The 19,984-nt window shown below is 26.4% G+C and overlaps 1 protein-coding gene across 1 annotated transcript in view; it reads left to right on the top strand.

The window, feature by feature from the left end:
- LOC100200793 (citron Rho-interacting kinase) overlaps positions 1-19,984 on the top strand; it is a 121,790-nt gene that overhangs the window by 53,434 nt on the left and 48,372 nt on the right. Inside the window, exons 14-26 of the mRNA XM_065807826.1 lie at positions 1,900-1,992; positions 2,117-2,212; positions 3,124-3,240; positions 11,433-11,533; positions 11,784-11,937; positions 12,053-12,106; positions 12,236-12,316; positions 14,814-14,870; positions 15,674-15,736; positions 18,060-18,176; positions 18,802-18,911; positions 19,071-19,154; positions 19,667-19,799. Of these exons, the coding sequence (XP_065663898.1) occupies positions 1,900-1,992; positions 2,117-2,212; positions 3,124-3,240; positions 11,433-11,533; positions 11,784-11,937; positions 12,053-12,106; positions 12,236-12,316; positions 14,814-14,870; positions 15,674-15,736; positions 18,060-18,176; positions 18,802-18,911; positions 19,071-19,154; positions 19,667-19,799 (1,260 nt within the window). The remainder of the gene's footprint in view (positions 1-1,899; positions 1,993-2,116; positions 2,213-3,123; positions 3,241-11,432; positions 11,534-11,783; positions 11,938-12,052; positions 12,107-12,235; positions 12,317-14,813; positions 14,871-15,673; positions 15,737-18,059; positions 18,177-18,801; positions 18,912-19,070; positions 19,155-19,666; positions 19,800-19,984) is intronic.

The raw sequence follows: 19,984 nt of genomic DNA, 5'->3' as shown, positions 1-19,984 counted from the left end.
TCTGGGAAATTTTTTGAGATTGATAGATTATTACTTTCTAACCGCTTTATTAACGTCATATAAAGCTTTATTTGCTGATGATTTAACTTTATACTCCTGCCTTGACAAAAAGTTTTCTTTTTTGATCACTTAGAACAGGCAGCTGATCTTGAATCTATGGCTGGTGAATTTTAACTACAACAAAACTCAGCTAATCAATTGTACCTATTTTCCCAGAAATTTCATATCTCCTCATTTTTTACTTTACAGGATCCAGACTCCCTAATAAAAATAAAAGAAATGATTCAATTTTCTTTTCAAATAGTTATTATAATTGAATTGGCGAGAAGAAGAACAGTACTTGTCCATTTTTTGTTATTTGCACTTTTTTTCATAATTTCATTTAACTTATGTCGATCTCTCTATGTACTACTAAAATAATACTTGTCCATCTTCCTTTCATTATTTTTTGCCATAAAGTAGATTGATAAATAGTTTATAACTGTTTAAAACTTAAACATTGATTATCTTGAAATAAAAATATTGGACTAGTACTGTTCTTCTTTTCACCAATTCAATTGTACCTGTTTTTCCAGAAACAATTTAATTTTCTTTTCAAATTTTTCTTTCTGACTTTTCAAATTTTCAAACTTTTCTTTTCAAATTTTCCTTTTAAAATCTCCTTTCTGACTCCAATCTATTCAAGTTATATCATTTTTTTTTCTTTTCAAGAATTGATTTCTATCGCACTTCAGTTTTTAAAAAAAGTTTATTATTTGGTCCACTTATATTACCACCATAAAAATGTTTGAGATGCTGAATATTTGAATGGATCTGAATTATTTAGTTCATAGAAATTTTTACAGATTGTTTTCAATAAAAATTAGTCAAAATTTTAAATAAATGTAAAAACAATAAATGAAACTTTCCTCTTTACTGCTTAATTAGGGTACAAAATTATTTTCAGTATTTGTGATTGTGTTTAAGGACAGACAATCATAGTCTAAAAGTTGTATTCCAACTTCCTTATTTTATAACTTGAATTTTTAAAAATTTTCATTTAAACATCATTTAAAAGTCAATAGTCTTTTGTCTATAGGTGACAAATGAAATGTAGAATTCATTTAAAATATACATTTTGGGCTGTGGGACCAACCATTGGAGTACCCTTACAAAAAGTTAATATTAAAAAGCTTCATATTATAAAAGTATAAATTAATTTATGTTATAAGTTAATGTTGGTCATGCATTATAAGGCTAATACCTCTAAAGTTGATACTTTGCTGGTAGAGCTGCATAGATAGTTAGCAATGTTATACTTTTATAGAATAAAATAATTAAAAAAAAAAAACATCTACCAAATTCATAACATGTATTAAAGTCCAAATATAAGAGTCTTGAATAAAGTTGCAGTTATGCTGAATGTTGATATTCAAAAGCAAGTTTTTATTTTTATTTTTGTGCAAAAATATTTTTATCATTTTTTATTGGTCATTTTAATTTATAATTAACTGAAAAGGCTAATTAAATTTTTGAATTATTAATTCGAAACTATTGAAGGTTACATAACAATAGTTGTATGAATAAAGAACTCTAAACCTTATAATACTTGTAAGTTTATATTTGTTATAATATAAAAGTTAAAATTCAGTGTTATAGATGTATAAAGAATTTAAATGCTTGAATTTTTAAAAGAATAATCAAAATAGTTATCTTTTATTTGAAAGATTTAAGAGTTTCTTCAAATATTAAAAGGAAATAATGCATATCTTCAGTACTGTTTGCATTTAAAGTATTTTTGTAAATTTTATTCACATGAAGAGCAAACCAAGTTATTTTCTTGCAAAATATCTTGTAAACAATTTTGACAAACAGTTGACAAAATAATTTTTGATAAATTATTATTGCATATTATTTTAGGATGAAACCAAATCTAATAAAGAAGTTGAAGTTCTAGAAAAAAAGTTATCTCTTACAGAAGATCTGAATTTTTCTCTCAAACAAGAAAATAAAGTAACTAAAAGATTTCTATATTTTCTTTACATAAAATATAAAACTGTTTCAGAATTAATTTTATAGTTTTTTAGAAATTATAAGGTGAACTTTATTACTCTTTAGAAAATTTATTATTTTTCAGAGATTACAAGATGAACTTGATGATTCTAAACGAAAATATGAAAGTTTAGTCGATTTTGGAGAAAACCTTAAAACCCAAGTAGAAAAAAGGATCGAGGTATTTTGAATGACTTAAATACAGTTATTTTATTTTTTGTTGTCATCACATCAGTGGAGATTCAATAGAGGATACCAATTCTAACATCCTCTAAGTGGAGATTCAATAGAGGATACCAATTCTAACATCCTCTAAGGAGGCAGTTAACATGCTATGTTTATACATTTATCCTATATAGACAACCTACATTTTAATTTTCTAAAATTTTGATTGCTTAATTGCAATTAATACTTTTTTTTTATTTCTATAATTTTTGTATTATGTTACTTTTTTTTAATTCTGTAAATTTTGATGCTGCCATTGTTTATTTAACATAATCTTTTTTTTCCCTGAACAAAATAAAGTTAAAGTTTTCAGTTTTCATTTTTTAAATGAAGTTTTTTTAAACTAAGCTAGATTTATTTTTTTTGCAATACAAAATATTGCACTTCTTTGATCAGTATGAATGCCGTTGTTCCTTTTTTGTTTATGAATTTTTTTTCTATTGGTATATAATTCATGTTTTGAAAAACAAACAATGAGCACAAATACACTTCTTCACGATTATGAACCACATTATAAGCATGTTAGACATTCATGTTATCAACCCTCGGAATTAGGGTCGGGATTTGGCAATGCCAACATAACGGTCAACCTAAAAATGTTTGGGTTCTGCAAAAAATTGCCGACCTTGTTTCTATGTTTTATGGTAAGACCTTTGTATCAATTTTTTTTTTCCAACCTGATGCCAACCTCTAAAAGATTGAGGTCGGCAAATTATTGCCGACCTCATTTTTCCTAATTCCGAGGGTTAATGTTATGAATCATTAATTACAAAATTTAATGTTTTTACTTTTTTACAACTAATAGTTTTTTCAAATTTTAAGTAATAAAAATTTCCAATTTTTTGAAACAAAATTTATATTTTTTAGAAACTACAAAAAGAACTTTTAAACTCACAAAATGAGTACAAGAAAATGGAAACAGATTTTCTCAAAGTAAAAGAACAACTGGAAGATAGCAACAATAATATCATTGTTAAAGACTCGGTATATTGTTTTATGTTTTAAACATTGTTATAATCAGTGGGCTAATCACCGTTCAATAAAAACCTAACTTTATTATTTTTTACTTTTTTTTTTTTTTTTTTTTGCATTAAACAAAAAACATATAGTTTTAAAAATGTAGAATTTAATACTAAAACTAAAAAGAAAAAGGAAGACTTATGGCAGAAATTCTGTTAAAACTGATCAATATAAAAAACTTGCAATAACTGCAAGTTTTCTATATTGATTTATATTTTTAACATTTATAAAGATATTTTTTACAGAAATAAAAATTCTAGATTTTTAAAGTTTACATTTTTTTACAACAAAAAAATTCAGATTAGTGATGTGCCATTCCTTCAAAATTTTAGAATTATCCAATTTTTAAAACTGAGTTTTAGACTAAGAAAAAATAATACATACTAAGTATTTTTAATAATATAAAAATTTTTTACCATCTTTTTTGAGTATTTTTGCTTGAAATGTTAACAAATATATCCCGTAACAACTTCAACTTTTGACACAGTATTGTTTACTATCTTATTTATATTGTTTAAAAAATTGGACTTATATAAAAATTAATTTAAGGATACATCCTTAATTAAATAGTCAAGTGGTTTTTAAGCATTTTAACTTCTGTTAATTAATACGATTTGCACTACTTGATTGATAAATTGATACAATTTACACTGCTTAAAAAAACAACCAAAAGTTCATTAAATTTTTCTTTCGTCCTTGAAATGAACCTCATTTGCAATGGTTCTCCACTATTTGAAGTAGTAGTTGAAGTTGCGCGGGGTGACTTTGGTTTTGTAATCTAATAGTTTTATACCTCTCGTGGTGCAGTCATTCACAACTTGGCAGTACTTAACAACATTTTTCACGTAGCTGTAATCTTTCATCTTCATCCTGTCCTTGACAAGCAATTGTGTCTAGTCTATCTGGTTTGCATTATGGATTAGGTTAAATAGTAGCCAAATCAAAGATTTGTTCATACTCCTGGAGAAAAAGTTGGAATGTTGTCTAATAATTCATTTAAATACCAAAGGTGTCTGTTGCAAGACTGAATTGCTGCATCAGAAGCGGTCTTGCCTGTATCGCGGTACGCCTGCATATCAGCGATGTACTTACTATCAACATTTGGTGTGATAACTAAGATGAAATTAAGTAAAAAAGGCCATAAAGTAAAAAGGAATGGCTGATTTCATTGCACTGTTTCATGCAGTGAAACAGTGCAATAAAATCAGTCATTCTTTTCAATTTTTGACATTGATCTGGATTGAACGATGCTATTCGTTGCATCATGACATACAAAATATGTTTGTTTTTAAATATTTTAATATTTTAATATTTTTCAATATCTGCATTTTCAAAACCTTAAAAGAGTGAGCTAGTAATAAATTAATCATTCATTTACCAGTAAGTGGAAAAACAATCCCAGTGACCGGATGGATGAAAAATGTGCTTCTCCTGAAATTTCTCCTTTATTTGGTACCTTGTTTTTCTTATTCAATCCTACGGTTATGGTGAACTGATGGTTGTGAGATTAGAAAATGATGTAACAAAGCACTGCGAACTTTGACGACTTTGATTCAACAGCCATTTGATCACTTAAAATGAGATCTAATTGGTTGGGTTAATTTGAATAGTAATAGTTAACAATCTGGTTTTTCGTTTTTGCAGGAATAAAGTGAGAACTTCAACTTCTGAGCTGCTTGACTCATCTGTACTTTTCTCAAGGATTCCTTATATTTCTATATCACTTAAAGCTATTTTTTTTCTTTTAGCTTTACTGTGGGCGTTGACTCATTTATTATGATTAGACTTGTATTCCTCTCATTGTACAAAAGTTATGATGCAACTAATCATCAAATGAACCTAATAAACCTAGAGATAAATAATACAGATAAACCTAGAGATAAACAATACCATACCAACAAAGTGAAAACAATTACTTTAAGTAAACAGAATACAGCATCGTAGTTGAAATAATGCATGAAATTATCTGTGGATACTTTCGTTAGTTCAGTTAAAACTCCTAGTCCTCTTTGCACATTCCATGTCGAGATATGTAATAACTGGTAGCAGCTGATATGCCATAGAGTTAATTCATTGATTTTAAAATCTGGTCTCATTTCTTCTTGGGGTACTTCTTTCTTTTCTTCAACACACTTTGCCATTCATTTGTTATCTAGCTTAACTGGTAAATGAGCTGTATTCTACATTTCTGGTAATTCAATCAAAAGATCTTTGAATATGTTTTTTTTTCGACCCTGTTATTTCATCACTTTCCTTGTTGATTTCTCCAAGGTATCTTTTAAGCAAAGCAACTTTAAGGGGAAATTTTATACCGACACTTAAACTTCTCTCTAGTTCAAATCCAATAAAGTAATCTTGATGATGATTTCGTGTGGATTTTTTTTTTCCACTGAATAATTTTTCTCTTTTATTAGAGGTTCATTAGATTTTGGTAGTATACAAGAATGTAAATCCATTTTTGTTGTGACCACAGAAAAAACACGCTTAAGAAACAATACAAAAAGGAATTTTCCTTTTACTAAATGGCCAATTTAGACGCGAAACTTGTCTATCATATCTATCCTAATTGGACACCCTAATGTGCCAAAGCACTAAAAGTGGTTCACAAATCTCTTTGGCATGCATGTTTTGTTGCATAGCCAAGTGTTGCATCTTGGTTTTGGGCTAAATGAATGTCTGATTATGTCTCATAAGTCTGATCATATCTAAATGTAATGCTTTTCTATGCTTTCTGCATTTATTAACTTTACCTCTTTTTGCTGCTGGTAGTATAAGTTGTTCTTTATCTACGACTTTTTTTCAGCAGAATTTTGGTTTCGTTTGGTTTTTAGTATTTAGCTTTTTTTTCAGCTAATTTGAGTTGTTTTGCTTTGCTCTTCATTTGAGATGATCAATAACATTGTGTTATTTAATACTTTTTTAAAATGTTTTTTTTTTAAATATATATTCACCTCCCCAGGCAGAGAAATCCACTACAGTTGATACTTTAATTGTGGTTACAACCCTCTCCCAACTCTACTCCAAAGCACCAACCTTGACAAACAAAGCTGCTGAGCAGAGAAACAAGTTGAGTACTTAGGCTATTTTTGGAACACTAGATTATCTAGATTTTTTTTACTTGTGATGTTGATTGGTGCTGTTGTGTGAAATAAACTAAGTATATTAAAAACCAACTGTAACATGCAAATGTTTAAAATAATTTCCATTCTTTTACACCTGTTACAGTTTTTGCATTTTGTGACTTGCTAATAATTGGTGAACTGTCTTCCACACCTGTTTAAAATGGAAATAGATACCTCAGTCCAAGGGTTGAAAAATATGAGGGTATTATATATTGATTGCTACTCTTGAATACTCAACAGCAAGGCCTTTTTCATAAATATTGCAGATGGTGCTCTATTTAATTTCACCACTACATACAATTATAATATCTTTAAATCCATTAAATTTCAAATCTGAAAAAAAAACTCTTTTACAGTTTAACAAGTTATCTCTGATTTATTTTTTAATAAAATGTCAATATATAAGTAAATATTTTTAGAGTTGTAAATAAAAAACAAATTTTTGACTTGTTGATTTGATGCACAAAGGATTTTTTATAAAACAACAAACAGTTGAGAAATGGTTGTTTTCTCAACTGTTTGTTGTTTTATAAAAAATTCTCATTCAGTTAGAAAACAAAGACACTAAAAGTTTTCTTTTTTTCAACTATTCAGCATTGATTGTTTTTTTAGGTGATGATTTAATCACATAATGAATGTTTTGTTTAAGGCCATATTTTAAAATATCATATCATAAAATAAACCATCTTATCTACAGTTCTCTAGTCTCATCACTACCAATCATACTCCATCTTTGAAAATACATTTCATCAATAATCAAACAAATATCTTTATATCTTTCTTTCAAAATTTTAAATGCTTTGCACTACTTTAGAGCATCAATATTTTTTTTGTTATTTTTTTAAGTAATAATATTGATGGTATAGGCAAATTATTCAAGTAGAAGTTGATATGACTGTATTGGAGTATATCATAACATCAGTGCATACCTAGTAATATGAAGAAGTAGGGTTTTTTATACATTTAATTTGTTGTAATTCAGCCAATTAAAATAAAAATTGTTCTGCTCGTGATTTAATATTGGTAGAAAAATATTAAAACATGCTTTTACAAGAAAAACAATAATCTCTTTTATGATGAAACCATTGAGGCAATGGCAGGGATGAACCTTTATAAATAATTTAACATGTATTTCATTGTTTACGGGAATGCACTGTAACCTTAGGAATAGATGAAGTGCTATAACTCAATTTATAAAAAATTATATGATCATTATACTTCAAGAATAAAAAACCATCAGAAGCAAAATTTTAAGTAATATTGTCCAAGTTATTAATCAAATCATTTAGTAAAACTACTGATTTGTCTGAAATATTCTTTGGCAATTTGTTGGCATTAGTTAGCAATTTTTTTAATGAAAATAGGAAATTTACAAGTTGTAATAAATCTTTTCTTTTAATCAAAAATGTTGATTTGTATTACCTTTTCGTATAAAATTTTTCATTAAAATGTTCAGAAGAATTAGTGGGTGTCCAATCTATTTGCAATTTTAATTTAATTTTAATTCTTCATTTTTCGGAAGCAAAAATACTACTGTAGAGACTTCAATGTAATTGAATGAAAATTAAAAAATTGGGCTTCTATTTTTTTCTTTAAAATGCAAAATACCCAGTTGTATAACTAAAGTAGACCATGACTGTTACAAAAGAGAGATTAGATTCAATCTCAGCTTCCTGTTCTAAGCCATCAAATGATGACATATTGTCATCAAGCCATCAAATGATGACATATTGTCAATACTGGAGTATATTATTGTTTTGTCAACAAATAGATCAGCAAATAGGCTAATAAAGGCAAATAGAGGTAAGATAATCAGGAAAATCATAAATTTAGATTAGGAATAACACTGGGCCAAGGATGGAACCTTGGCGCTGTGTTGTTCACCACGGGCAATTTTAATACTGAGGTTAAAAAGGAATGATTTAATAATTTAAAAAACTTTTTCAGGTTTACTATATAATGCGAGTTTATGGAGAAGACTACCATGCTAGACTTTATTGAAACTAAAATGTCACAGAATAAATTGATTGGTTCAAGATGAAGTATTAGAATTTGTGTTGATAAAGATTCAAAGGTTCACTAATAATAGTAAGATTGAGTTAACTGATTGAGTGATACTTGGGTCTGAGCAATCTCTACAGATTTTAGAAACTGGAACCACAGATGCCATTTGTTAGCAGGCAGGAAAACAAGGCTACGTTAAGCATTTGTTAAATAGTTTACAGAATAATTGAGTTAGGGAGATAGAAGTTCTGTGAACACTTTTGTAAGATTTTGACAGAAATGATCACAAAGTAGAGAAGAGTTAGATTATCATTCACTACTGACCTCTCATGGAAACCAATCAATTGCAAAGTTAGCATCTGCTAAGATTGCTTCACTTGACCACGCTCACTTTTTTCTCATTCCTGATTCCATTCTCTACCTCTACAAATCTTTTATTTATCCCTGAATGGAATACTGTTGTCATATTTATTATATTTTCTAATGATTCTCTTTCTTTTCTAAACAAGGTCCAAAAATGTATTATAAGTTTAGTTAGACCTACTCTGTTTAGTTAGACCTAATCTGCCAGGCTTGAGCTACTGTCCCAGTGTGGTAGGGTTGAATATCTTTCAAATACTTTCATGGTTGCAGCTCAAACAAGCCAACACCTCTAGTTCCATTAACCAAAACTCATTCTCGCTTAATTCACCATTTAACAAAGTTGCATCCTTTTACTTTATCTCTTCATGCTCTACAAACTTTTATTTATCTAGTTTTTTATCCTTGCAAATCAATGCTTTGGAACTCCCATCTTTCCATCTTTGAAACTCTCTCATTTCAAGACTCATAAAACCTACAACATTTTATGTGTTCTGTTTTGTTTTTTTCACTATTCTTTGTTTTCTAGTAATAGTGGTTGCTTGCAGCTTTTTTAGTTTAAAAATAATAAGTGTGATTTTGATGTTTAACAATTGATTAATTTTTCTTTGGGATGACAGGAAGAATGTGGTCATTAGATTCAAAAGATGGATTAGAGAAAAAGTTCTTTGCAAACAGTTCTGTCATATCCTTAGGAGAGTTAATAAGATCAAATCCATGTATGAAAGATGGATTGTTAGACTTGTCTTTATTAATGACGTTGTTAAAGATTTTCCAAAAATCTAGAGTCTAATTTCTCTGATAAAATATAAGATTTAGTAAAATGAGGATAATAAACTTTAGTGTCAGCCAATACCTTTTTGCATCAGTTTCTTGCAACAATATAAAGATGTATTTTAACTGTGATTCTTGTGAGAAAAAAAATAAAAGAAATAAATTCAATTAGAAATGGCACCTGCACAAAAAGAAGAAAACTATGGTGTAGAGCGAGGCTTGATGTGAAATCAAAGAAAAGAAATAAGTAGTTAAAAAAGTTAATATGCTTGTCTGTAAATGAGGCAAAATATTCAGCGAAAGACACCAGCTGAGAACCATCACTATTTTTGGGATGAGAAAAATACCAGTCAGCTTCAAGTTAGTTGTAAGAAGTGTAATGATAGGACAAGTCTGATGAGAAGAATCAGAAGATGAATGTTTTATTGAGATCATAACATGGTACTCGGTAGAGATGTGCTGGGTGCCTGGCTCTGTCACAGTTTTACTGTAGTTTTTCTTTATCCGAGCCGGGCACATGGCACATTTATATATATTCCGAGTACCAGGAAAATTCAAATTAAAGAATAGTCAGAGCAACATGGTACTGTTAGTAACGTTTTACAGCTTTTGATGAAATCAGTCTCTCTGAGAGCTACCACAGATTTTGGGAAACCTTACTACCAGCTGGCATCAGAACCATTTAGAAAACCAAACTTTTAGACTTTTAGAGCTGTACCCTCATCAGGAGATAACAGAAAGAGCCACTGCCAAGGACAAGCACAATCAACAACAACAACAATTTATTTGTAAGGTCAAAAATATCTAGCTTTCATCAACCTAGGTAGAAAACAATATAACACAGGTTTACATCTATGCCAGACTAATAGATGAACAAACAAAAGTTTTCTACTTACCCTGAAGTCTTTATCTTGGAAGCTTTTTAAAAACAGTAGCTGAATGTGGTTAACATATTTATAAGCCCAAGATGAGTGCTCTTGTTGATTGACACCATCTCTAGACTCTTCTAAACCAAGATCCTCAAGGCAGGGTATTTTAAATCATAGTTTATTTCTCCTTTGTCTAGAAAATTGAATATTACAAGGCAAAAGAACATGAGGAGGATTGTACTGGGTTACTTTAAAAGGTTAAAAAATGAGTACCAACTTATTAAGAAGCAGTTATTATTCAACAAATATTTGCACACACAAATTTTTTTATTTGAATCTGTTTACATAAAAATCTGAAATAGATATATAAATGCAGCATAAGATGCACTCTGTTGATGGCATACTGAAATAAGGAGTAAAAGGGGCTACAATACATACATAAACTAAGCGTTAGGCATATTCAGGTATTTTCTAGATAAGAAATTTTTATTATGGGAAAAAAAAAGGAAAGTTATTTTTATTTATATTCCTTTTTTTCTTCTTTTTCTGAAAAATTAAACCACACATTTTTAGTATATCACATATATATATATATATATATATATATATATATATATATATATATATATATATATATATATATATATATATATATATATATATATATATATAAATCCTAAAAATGTATCATGTTTTCATTAAAAAAATAGTGAGTAATAATTTTTTAAACTTCGATACAGAAGTTTCACGAATATTGGACTTGGTTTAACTTCGATTGGCAAAGTTAAACGAACTTTGCCGGTGCTTATACACACACTATATCTCAATTTTGAAATAAGATAAAAGATTTTTTTAGATAGATGAATAAATGAGGCATTGAAAGGCTTTTTTAAAATCATTTCATTTTTCAAAATAAAATTTTATGAATTTGTTATATATGTGTTTTTTGTTAATTGCAATGTTTAAATAAAACATCCTACATTTGATGAGTTTATTGATGATGTGAGTTAAAGTTCATTTTTTATAGACTATTGCATCGTTAAAAGCATCATGCTTGAATCTGGAAAATCAGATTTCAAATTTAGTAAATCGTTCTGATGCACCTACTTCTAATGAGATTGATCAGCGGTATATTTAATATAAATTAATTAAGCTTAATTTTTTATTTTTAAAGGTTATTACTTCTATATTTATTGTTATTAACTTATATAATTAATACATATATATTACATAGTAATACTTTTGTAACATTTATTGAAATTATTTAGATTGTTAAAAATTATAATTAAAGATATATTATTAAAAATAATATTTATGATAAATTTTAATTTATTACTAAAAAAATAAATGTTAGTTTTTGCTTTTTTCTTTTGGGTAGAAATGAACTGACAGCAAGAATCAATCAGCTTGTTGTTGAAAAGTCATTCACAGAAAGTGAATTAAATTCGTTAAGAAATGAAATCAAAACAGTGTACGAAGAGTTGCGTGTGACCAAAGACCAGTTAGAAATTGCTAACAAAACTTTAGCCATTGTAATAATTTATTCAAACAAAATGTGTTTCTTTAATATTATACAAAAATATTCATTTAGTTAAAATGCACATCAAGTTAGAAACACGCAAAAATAACATGTAGTTATATATTTAGAATGCCGAAAACTTTGAATCCTCTTTGTCAAGTGTCAATAAAGATTTAACAAAGGTAATAAATTAACTTCGTTTTTCTTAGAAAAGTTAATAATTAACCAGTTACCAATAAAAAATATAAATAAAAAAAATAAAGTTGTTAAGTTTTTAATAATATATTTTAATTACAACATTTAATTTTTAGGCCATAGAAAATGGGAAAAATTTTCAAAACGAGTTGGCTACTTACAAAAAAAGTTCTGAATCACTGGTAGCTAAGCTACAGGTACCAGAGTTCAGAGCAATTTCAGACTCATTTTTTATTATTTTTTGTCTCGCTTATTTTTATTAACTTTTTTAGTTAATAATTATTTATTTCAATAGTTGTTTTTAATTTGATGATTATGATAATGATGATCGACGATGGTAATGATGGTTACAATGGTGATTGATGGTGATGATGACAATGATGATTGATGGTGCTGCTGATGATGATGATATGATGATGATGCTGATGATGATGATGCTGATGATGATGATGATGATGATGATGATGATGATGATGATGATGATGATGATGATGATGATGATGATGATGATGATGATGATGATGATGATGATGATGATGATGATGATGATGATGTATGCATTCCATAGTTTTTGTGATTTTTTAACCTCATTTGGTGGTGATTTAACCACATTAAATCTACATGCATGCAGTTTAAAAGAAATGGAATACCAAGTGTTCTTTGACATTTCCTATACTTTAGCTGTCTTTTGATGTTTAGTCTTTGATTTTGTCATTAACAATCTTCTAAAAATTTTCTATTGGATTTAAATAAGGTGGTTGTGATTGCTAATCCAATTTGGACCTGGTAAATTTTCTAATAATCAAGCCTTTACACGTTTTAATGCTTAGAATTAAAATCTGAAATGTCTAAACTAGTTGCATTTCTCTCTAAGCATCAGGGCATAGATACATTGGGGCAGCATAAAATTCTTTAAAATGTATAAGTACCAAATCTAATTCATATTTCTTGCAGTTCTGAGAATATATTTTAATAAAAATTTGTTTAAAAAGTTGAAGAAAAACATTCTGCTTTTTTTTTTATATATATATTTATTGTATGCATATCAATATTTGATATAATAAACAAAACAAAAAAAAGTTTGTTGTTAAACATAGTTTTCTAAGAGCTGGTTTTGTTTTAAAAAAACTAAAGATTAAGATAAAAAATTTTTACATAAAGATGTAAAAATTTTCGAAATAAAATAACATTAAAGTAAAAAGATTTGTAGTAAAAGTAACTCTGATTAAGAATCATTTTTCAGAATGAATTTGTTATTTACTGAAAAAAGTTATAACAGACTTGCAGAAAAGTCATATTTTCAGGTAAAACTGAACACTAAGAATTTTCACACTTGACTTTTATTTGCATCTAATTAACTTTTTAAATCTATTAATAATCATCTTTTTCTATCATTATTATTTCTTATTCTTATTCATTATTTCTTATTCTTTACTATAATTTACTTTTTTATATGTCCTTATTCTTTTCACCACTACTGTACAATATAATTCATATTTATAAACTTATTTGTTAAATCTCTCTTTAGGTAGAGCTTTCTGTAAGATACTATTTAATATTGTTTTTGGATTTGAGTAAATCTTTGATATCAAGTTATATCATATTTAAACTAAGCAAATGAAACTTTTAACTACCAAACAGGCTTCCAAAAAACAGGAAAAGACAAAAATTTTTAAAAATCTGCAGAGTATGTTAGGCTAGAGTTTGTTCTACAAGCAAAATGTAGTTGGTTTCGAATGTACAAACCCGAAATACCTGTACTTTAGAACAGTATCTTGATTTTGATGAATGTTTTTAATAGTTAAAACATGACCAAAAATCACTTAATCTGAAAGTCCTAAAAAAAGAAAAAGAATGAAACTAATGAAAACTTTAAGAAACATTAAAAAAAACTTTGATTAAAAAAAATAAAGGTAAAAGTCAAAAGAAATTTTGTGCATTTTTTTTATTTTTTTGCAATTATTGCAAATTATTTTATCTGTTTAAATTTTTGAGATTTTAAATGCGTGAGTTTATTTTTTTCTTAAATAAAAATTTTAATTAGCTTTTTAAGTTTGCATTTTCAAATGTTGTTTATGAAATTATTTGCACAAGCTTATTTGGAAAGCTTATGGAAAACCTGAAAAAGCTATAAAAATGTTTTATAAAAAATTTTAAAATTTTATACAAATGGGAAACTTAGCAAAAAGTTTAGATAAGTTCAGAGAAAATTTTTATTACCTCATGGGAAGCTCTAAGAACGTTCATTGATTGATTTGCAACTCTATATATCATATTAAATTACATTTTATTTAGTAAAAAACATTTATTTATCAAATCAGCCTCTATTTATCAGACGGTAAGTTTTTCCGTGAATTTACAATCCGTTTTTAGTAAATGTAATACCTAGATGTATTTTTGCAAAAAGCTTTGTCAGTTTGAATTTGTGGTGTTGTAAATGTTGGCCTTTTTTTGATGTATTTTGATGATAACCTAATTTATTTTATCATGGCCATGAAGATCTCCATGTAGTCTATTTTCTTCTAGTGTTGTTAATTTCATAATATCACCTTATTTCATAGCATAATAGTTTGGTTGCCCTTATTTTGATCTTCTCAATTTTCTTTATGTCTCGCTATAATTATACTTTTTTAGTAAAAATTATCTATCATCACTTGAAAACTAAATGTTTAGCATTATCTTTTTTTTTTATAGCATGAAGCTGAAGAGCTAAAAAAGAAAGCAGAAAAGCAAAGCGCAGCACTAGCTCAGGTATAAATTTTTTTATTTACCACATGTTAGAGGTTATTCAAAAAACACTTTTAAATAAAAAAAGTAGAGGAGGTGGTTGTGATTGAGTATAAGTAGTGATTGGTGGGGTAAGTATTAAGAAGAGGGGGTGATTATTACTATGTGATTTGAGTAGAAAATTATTTTTGTTTTTTAACTAATTATATCTAAGGTTTACAAATTTTCCTGTTTTTAGTTTTGCCAAGCAGCAAAAAGCACTTTATGTTTTTTCAATAAATGTTTTAGCAACATTTGTTATTAAGGTATAAAAGTAATACTTTTAAACCTTGATTTCAAAAATTATTTTTCAATATTTATCATGATTGAAATTCTATTAGCCGTATTTTTGTATGTTTTAACTGTTAATAATCCATACAAAGAAAGATAGAATTATTTCTCATTTAATAGTTATGAAAGGAAGATCATATTATTGATGGGTATTTTATTGATATCATATTATTGATGATCATATTATTGATGGGCATGATAAACATAATATATTTTTCTTACAATATTATACCTTAATTTTTTATCAACATCTAAATTTTTTACACAGTACACAAAAGTGATCAGCACATGTAGTAATGGAACATTAGTTTTTACTTTTATCATAGATATTAAAGGTGTTTGTAAAAACTAATTTTGTTTATCTATTACACAAAAGTAAAGGAATCTCCTATTAAACTAAATTCAGAAGCCAAAAAATTTTTTCTTGATATTTTTCTTATTAATTTCTTTTTATTTTTTTTGTACTTTTGTAAGTTTGTTTATTTTTTATGAATAAGGACACTGATGTTAGAATGAAAAGAATGGTTGTTTCTCTTGAAAATTTAAAAGTAGATAAAGAGGTATGTTTTTACTTTGATACAAATAATAACAAATTTCTAAAAGGTTTCAACATTTTCATCCACCGGTTGGACACTCTCATTAGCAAATCGGCCAAATTGTCTTTCAATGGTAATGGTAAAATCAGTAACTATTTCAGAGTATCAATTTTTTGAAGTATGCATATTTGTGCTTGAGCTGCATATTTGACATATTTTATCATCACAATCGTTTCACAATTGCCTAAGTCATTTTTTCTTGTTTTGAGAAAACTTAAAAAAACTGAATAACATTTTATTTCTACTGCTACATCAGTTTAGTAGATTTTGTGAAATCTTCTAAGTTAAATATTTACATATAACAGTGTTTCACAAGAAGACTTGTGATTGCACACAATTATATGACCACGCAAAAAATACTTTGTTTTGGCTTTTAACATGTTTTTAAAATTTAAAAATGCGCTAATAAAACTTACTTAAACTTATCTAAAAAAAACATTACTTTAAAAAAGAAAAAAAAATCTCAACGAAAGAGAAAATTAAAAAAAAGACTTAACTAAAGCTAAAAAAACAAAAAATATGTATGTATGTATGTATATATATATATATATATATATATATATATATATATATATATATATATATATATATATATATATATATATACATATATATATATATATATATATATATATATATATATACATATATATATATATATACATATATATATATATACATATATATATATATACATATATATATATATATATATAAAAACCCAACTATAACAAAACTCAACAAACAAATGCTTAGTTTATTTAATGCGGTAGTGGTGTAGTGGTAAGAGCGCTCGCTTTGTAAGCGAGAGGTTCGGAGTTCGACTCCCACCACATCCCTGGAAGTACCGCGCTCAATTTAGTTTCTCCGCGCAGCGGCCTTGCTCGGCAAGGTTTGTGTTTCGGAGTTAAAGAGTTGAGAGAGGGTTGCACCACGAATAACAACTAAAAATAAAAAAATAAAAAACACAAAAAAAAAACGAGTAGCCTCCTCGACTGTAGTGGCCCCCCTCGGGCCTTGGGGAGGTGAATAATCTAAAAATAAAAAATCGTCTGTTAAAACACAATTTAAACATTCTGAATAATTTTTTATCTTTATTAATGTTTATTTATCAATATTATCGGAAACCCCTAAAATAAAGAGTACAATTTACTTTTAATGATTGTTTAAAAAATACTCACACTTAATTTGAATTATAGGGTTTTTATTACTAATTTAAAAATATCAGTTTCCATGTAAATGTAAACAAGTAAATGATTACGCATTAAAAAACCATTTCATTCTTTGTTTTAACTTTTTATTTTTATTTTTTTATTTGTTTCAAAACATTTACATTTATCATTAAAAGTACATAATTATATAAATGAAAATAAACAATAGTTTATTAATACTTAATATAAAAATCCATTAGACGTGTTTTGTTACTTTATTAAAAAGCATTTAAGACCAAACTTACTTAATTGTAACCAGGACCAGTGATTATAATAATATTATGATAGTATATTTATATTTATAAATGCAAGATACAATGAAAGGTTAAATATCACTATTGTCCAAATCAGTTTTTCCCATACAAAAATCATAGCTGACACACATTTAATCATTTAATGCATGACTTAGGCGAAATATGCTAAAACAAATATGTGATAAAATGTATTTTTTATGTGGTTCAATAATTCAATAACTTCTTACTTTCATCCAATATTCTCCTGACTTCTGAATCACTGTAGAAATGCGGCATGTTATGAGTCGCCATGTTGAAAAACAAGTCATCCAAGTCAAAAGATTTGGCAGATTTGGGCAGAAATGAAAAAATTAAAAATAAACTGTTTTTTGATTGATTCCTGACATAAGTAATTTGCCTCATAATAAAAGACTTTATGAGCTATGCATTTCCGTTCTTAACTCAAAACCCCCAAAAAATGACTTGGGCGATTGTGAAATGACCGTGATGATATGTATAAAGCACAAATAGGTACACCCTAATAGAACTTACAAATTTTAGTGATTTGAATTTTGTAATAAAAATTAATTTAAAATGAATTTAGCCAGAAAGTTAATCAGTTATTTATTATGTAACTTACTTATATTAGCTAACAAATTTAAAGAAAAATTTTAACTAGATAAATTACAATATTGTTAATATATCAAAATTAAAAGATAAAATACAAATAAAGTTGTATGTTATTATTGAAACAAAATTGTTATTATTGTGTTTATTTATTTACTTGCTGTTTAATCATATGTAATTCAAATATAATATTTAGTTTAAATAATTGTATTTCAGTCACTAGAAACTCAATTAAAGAAAAGTTCAGAGGATGCGGCTAAATATTTAAAAGATAAAGAACATCTTCAAGAAGAGTTAAGTGAGAAAGAAAGACAATTAAGTAATCGAGACCTTGTGAGTACTTTGCAAATATTTTTTAAGAAAGATCAATTTTTTTCCTTTTTTTAAATATTTCTTTTTATTTTAATTTTTTCTTTTTTTACATTCTTACAAAGTTAAATTGAAATAGATTTCAACTAGTTAATTAGTTAAGTTTTATAAAAATTAAACTCTTTTTTTACAATGACCCCAGCATTCAAAAACAACTGCATTTATTTTATTTTTTATATTTTACCAGGAGGTTCTCAAAGTTGAAGTCACCACAAATATAAATTGTTATTCTTTTAAAATACTAATTGTTTTCCTGAAACATTCAGTGTTTTGATGTTTATTTGATTTGATTTATAAATTAAATAGTTTAATTAAATTAATTAATATTGAAAAAAAATTAAAATTTTGTTGATTTAAATTAAATTAAAATTAATTTTTTTCAAAATGTCAAATTTAAATGATTAAAACAAATAAAATTTAAATTTATTAAAAAACACTAGAATTGAAAATTATGTTATAAGTTAAAAATTTTATGTTTTTAAGATTTTTTTATTAAATCATAAGCAAAAAATATTGAATTTTTAAATTAAAAAAAATGAATTTATAAATTTTGTCACATTTCAAATATTATTTATTAAATTTATTTTAGACTATCCAAATGTTAAAACAAACATGTACAATGTTAGAAGGACAAGTGGAAGAGTTGGAAGTTTCAAATGATGAATTTCAAGATCGGGAATCAAATTGGAACACAACAAAGTTTGTTTGATTCAGATTTTTTATTCAACAGAAAATTTTATTTTTATTGACAAAGTTCTGAAATGCTTTTGAAAATAAATTCCCGATTTTTAATACTAATTTCTAATGGTAATACTGTCTGATTAAATATTAGAATTAAAGATATTAAATACTTTTTAGACGACAATTATATCAAGCTCAAGAGAAGTTAGAGCTTCAATTAACTGAAGCATTAAGTTCTATAGAAGTAGAAAGACTTCTTAAGTAATTTTTTATTTTATTATTTCATTTACTTTTTAAAATAGTTTTTCTCTATAATAATCATAAGTTAATTAACATATGTATGTATGTATGTATGTATGTATGTATGTATGTATGTATGTATGTATGTATGTATGTATGTATGTATGTATGTATGTATGTATGTATGTATGTATGTATGTATGTATGAATGTATGAATGTATGTTTGTATGTATGTATGTATTTATGTATGTATATATGTATGTATATAACATAAATTAGTTTCAGTTTCACCAATAAAGATCATAGTTGGCATAAGTCAACTCACAGAGATTTTTGAAATTTTGAATGAATATCAAACAATGCACTTTTAAAACTTTTATATTTTTGAATCTTATATTTTTGAAATCTTTTATATTTTTGAAAATAAAATATTGTTTTACATTTTTATTTTGAAAAACTTAAAAAACAATGTAGTATTTAAAGCCATGAATTTTTTTCCTTGCATAATTATTTTTTTCAATCATCTCTTAAGAATAAAAGCTGAAGAGAAGATCAGGATGTTGGAAGATGATGACAGTATAAAACAGGACTATCAGAGAAAAATTGACCACTTAGAAGAAATCAATAAACAGTTAGAAACTCAAATACAAGAGCTAACCAATTCAGTAAATAAATCATTTAATGTTAATGTTCTAAAAACTAACCGTGACTAAAACTGATTTTTGTTGCTGCTTTCTATTATTACATTAATACATTATTACTAATTTATATTATCTTATATTTGGTTTTTTTAAATAAAAGATTTATGGGTATAAATTAAATTTTGAACATTAAATTACTTTTTAAAGTA

This window comes from Hydra vulgaris, chromosome 10 (assembly GCF_038396675.1).
Source record: "Hydra vulgaris chromosome 10, alternate assembly HydraT2T_AEP".
NCBI classification, from domain to species: domain Eukaryota; kingdom Metazoa; phylum Cnidaria; class Hydrozoa; order Anthoathecata; family Hydridae; genus Hydra; species Hydra vulgaris.
This window is presented reverse-complemented; position numbering and strand designations above follow the sequence as displayed.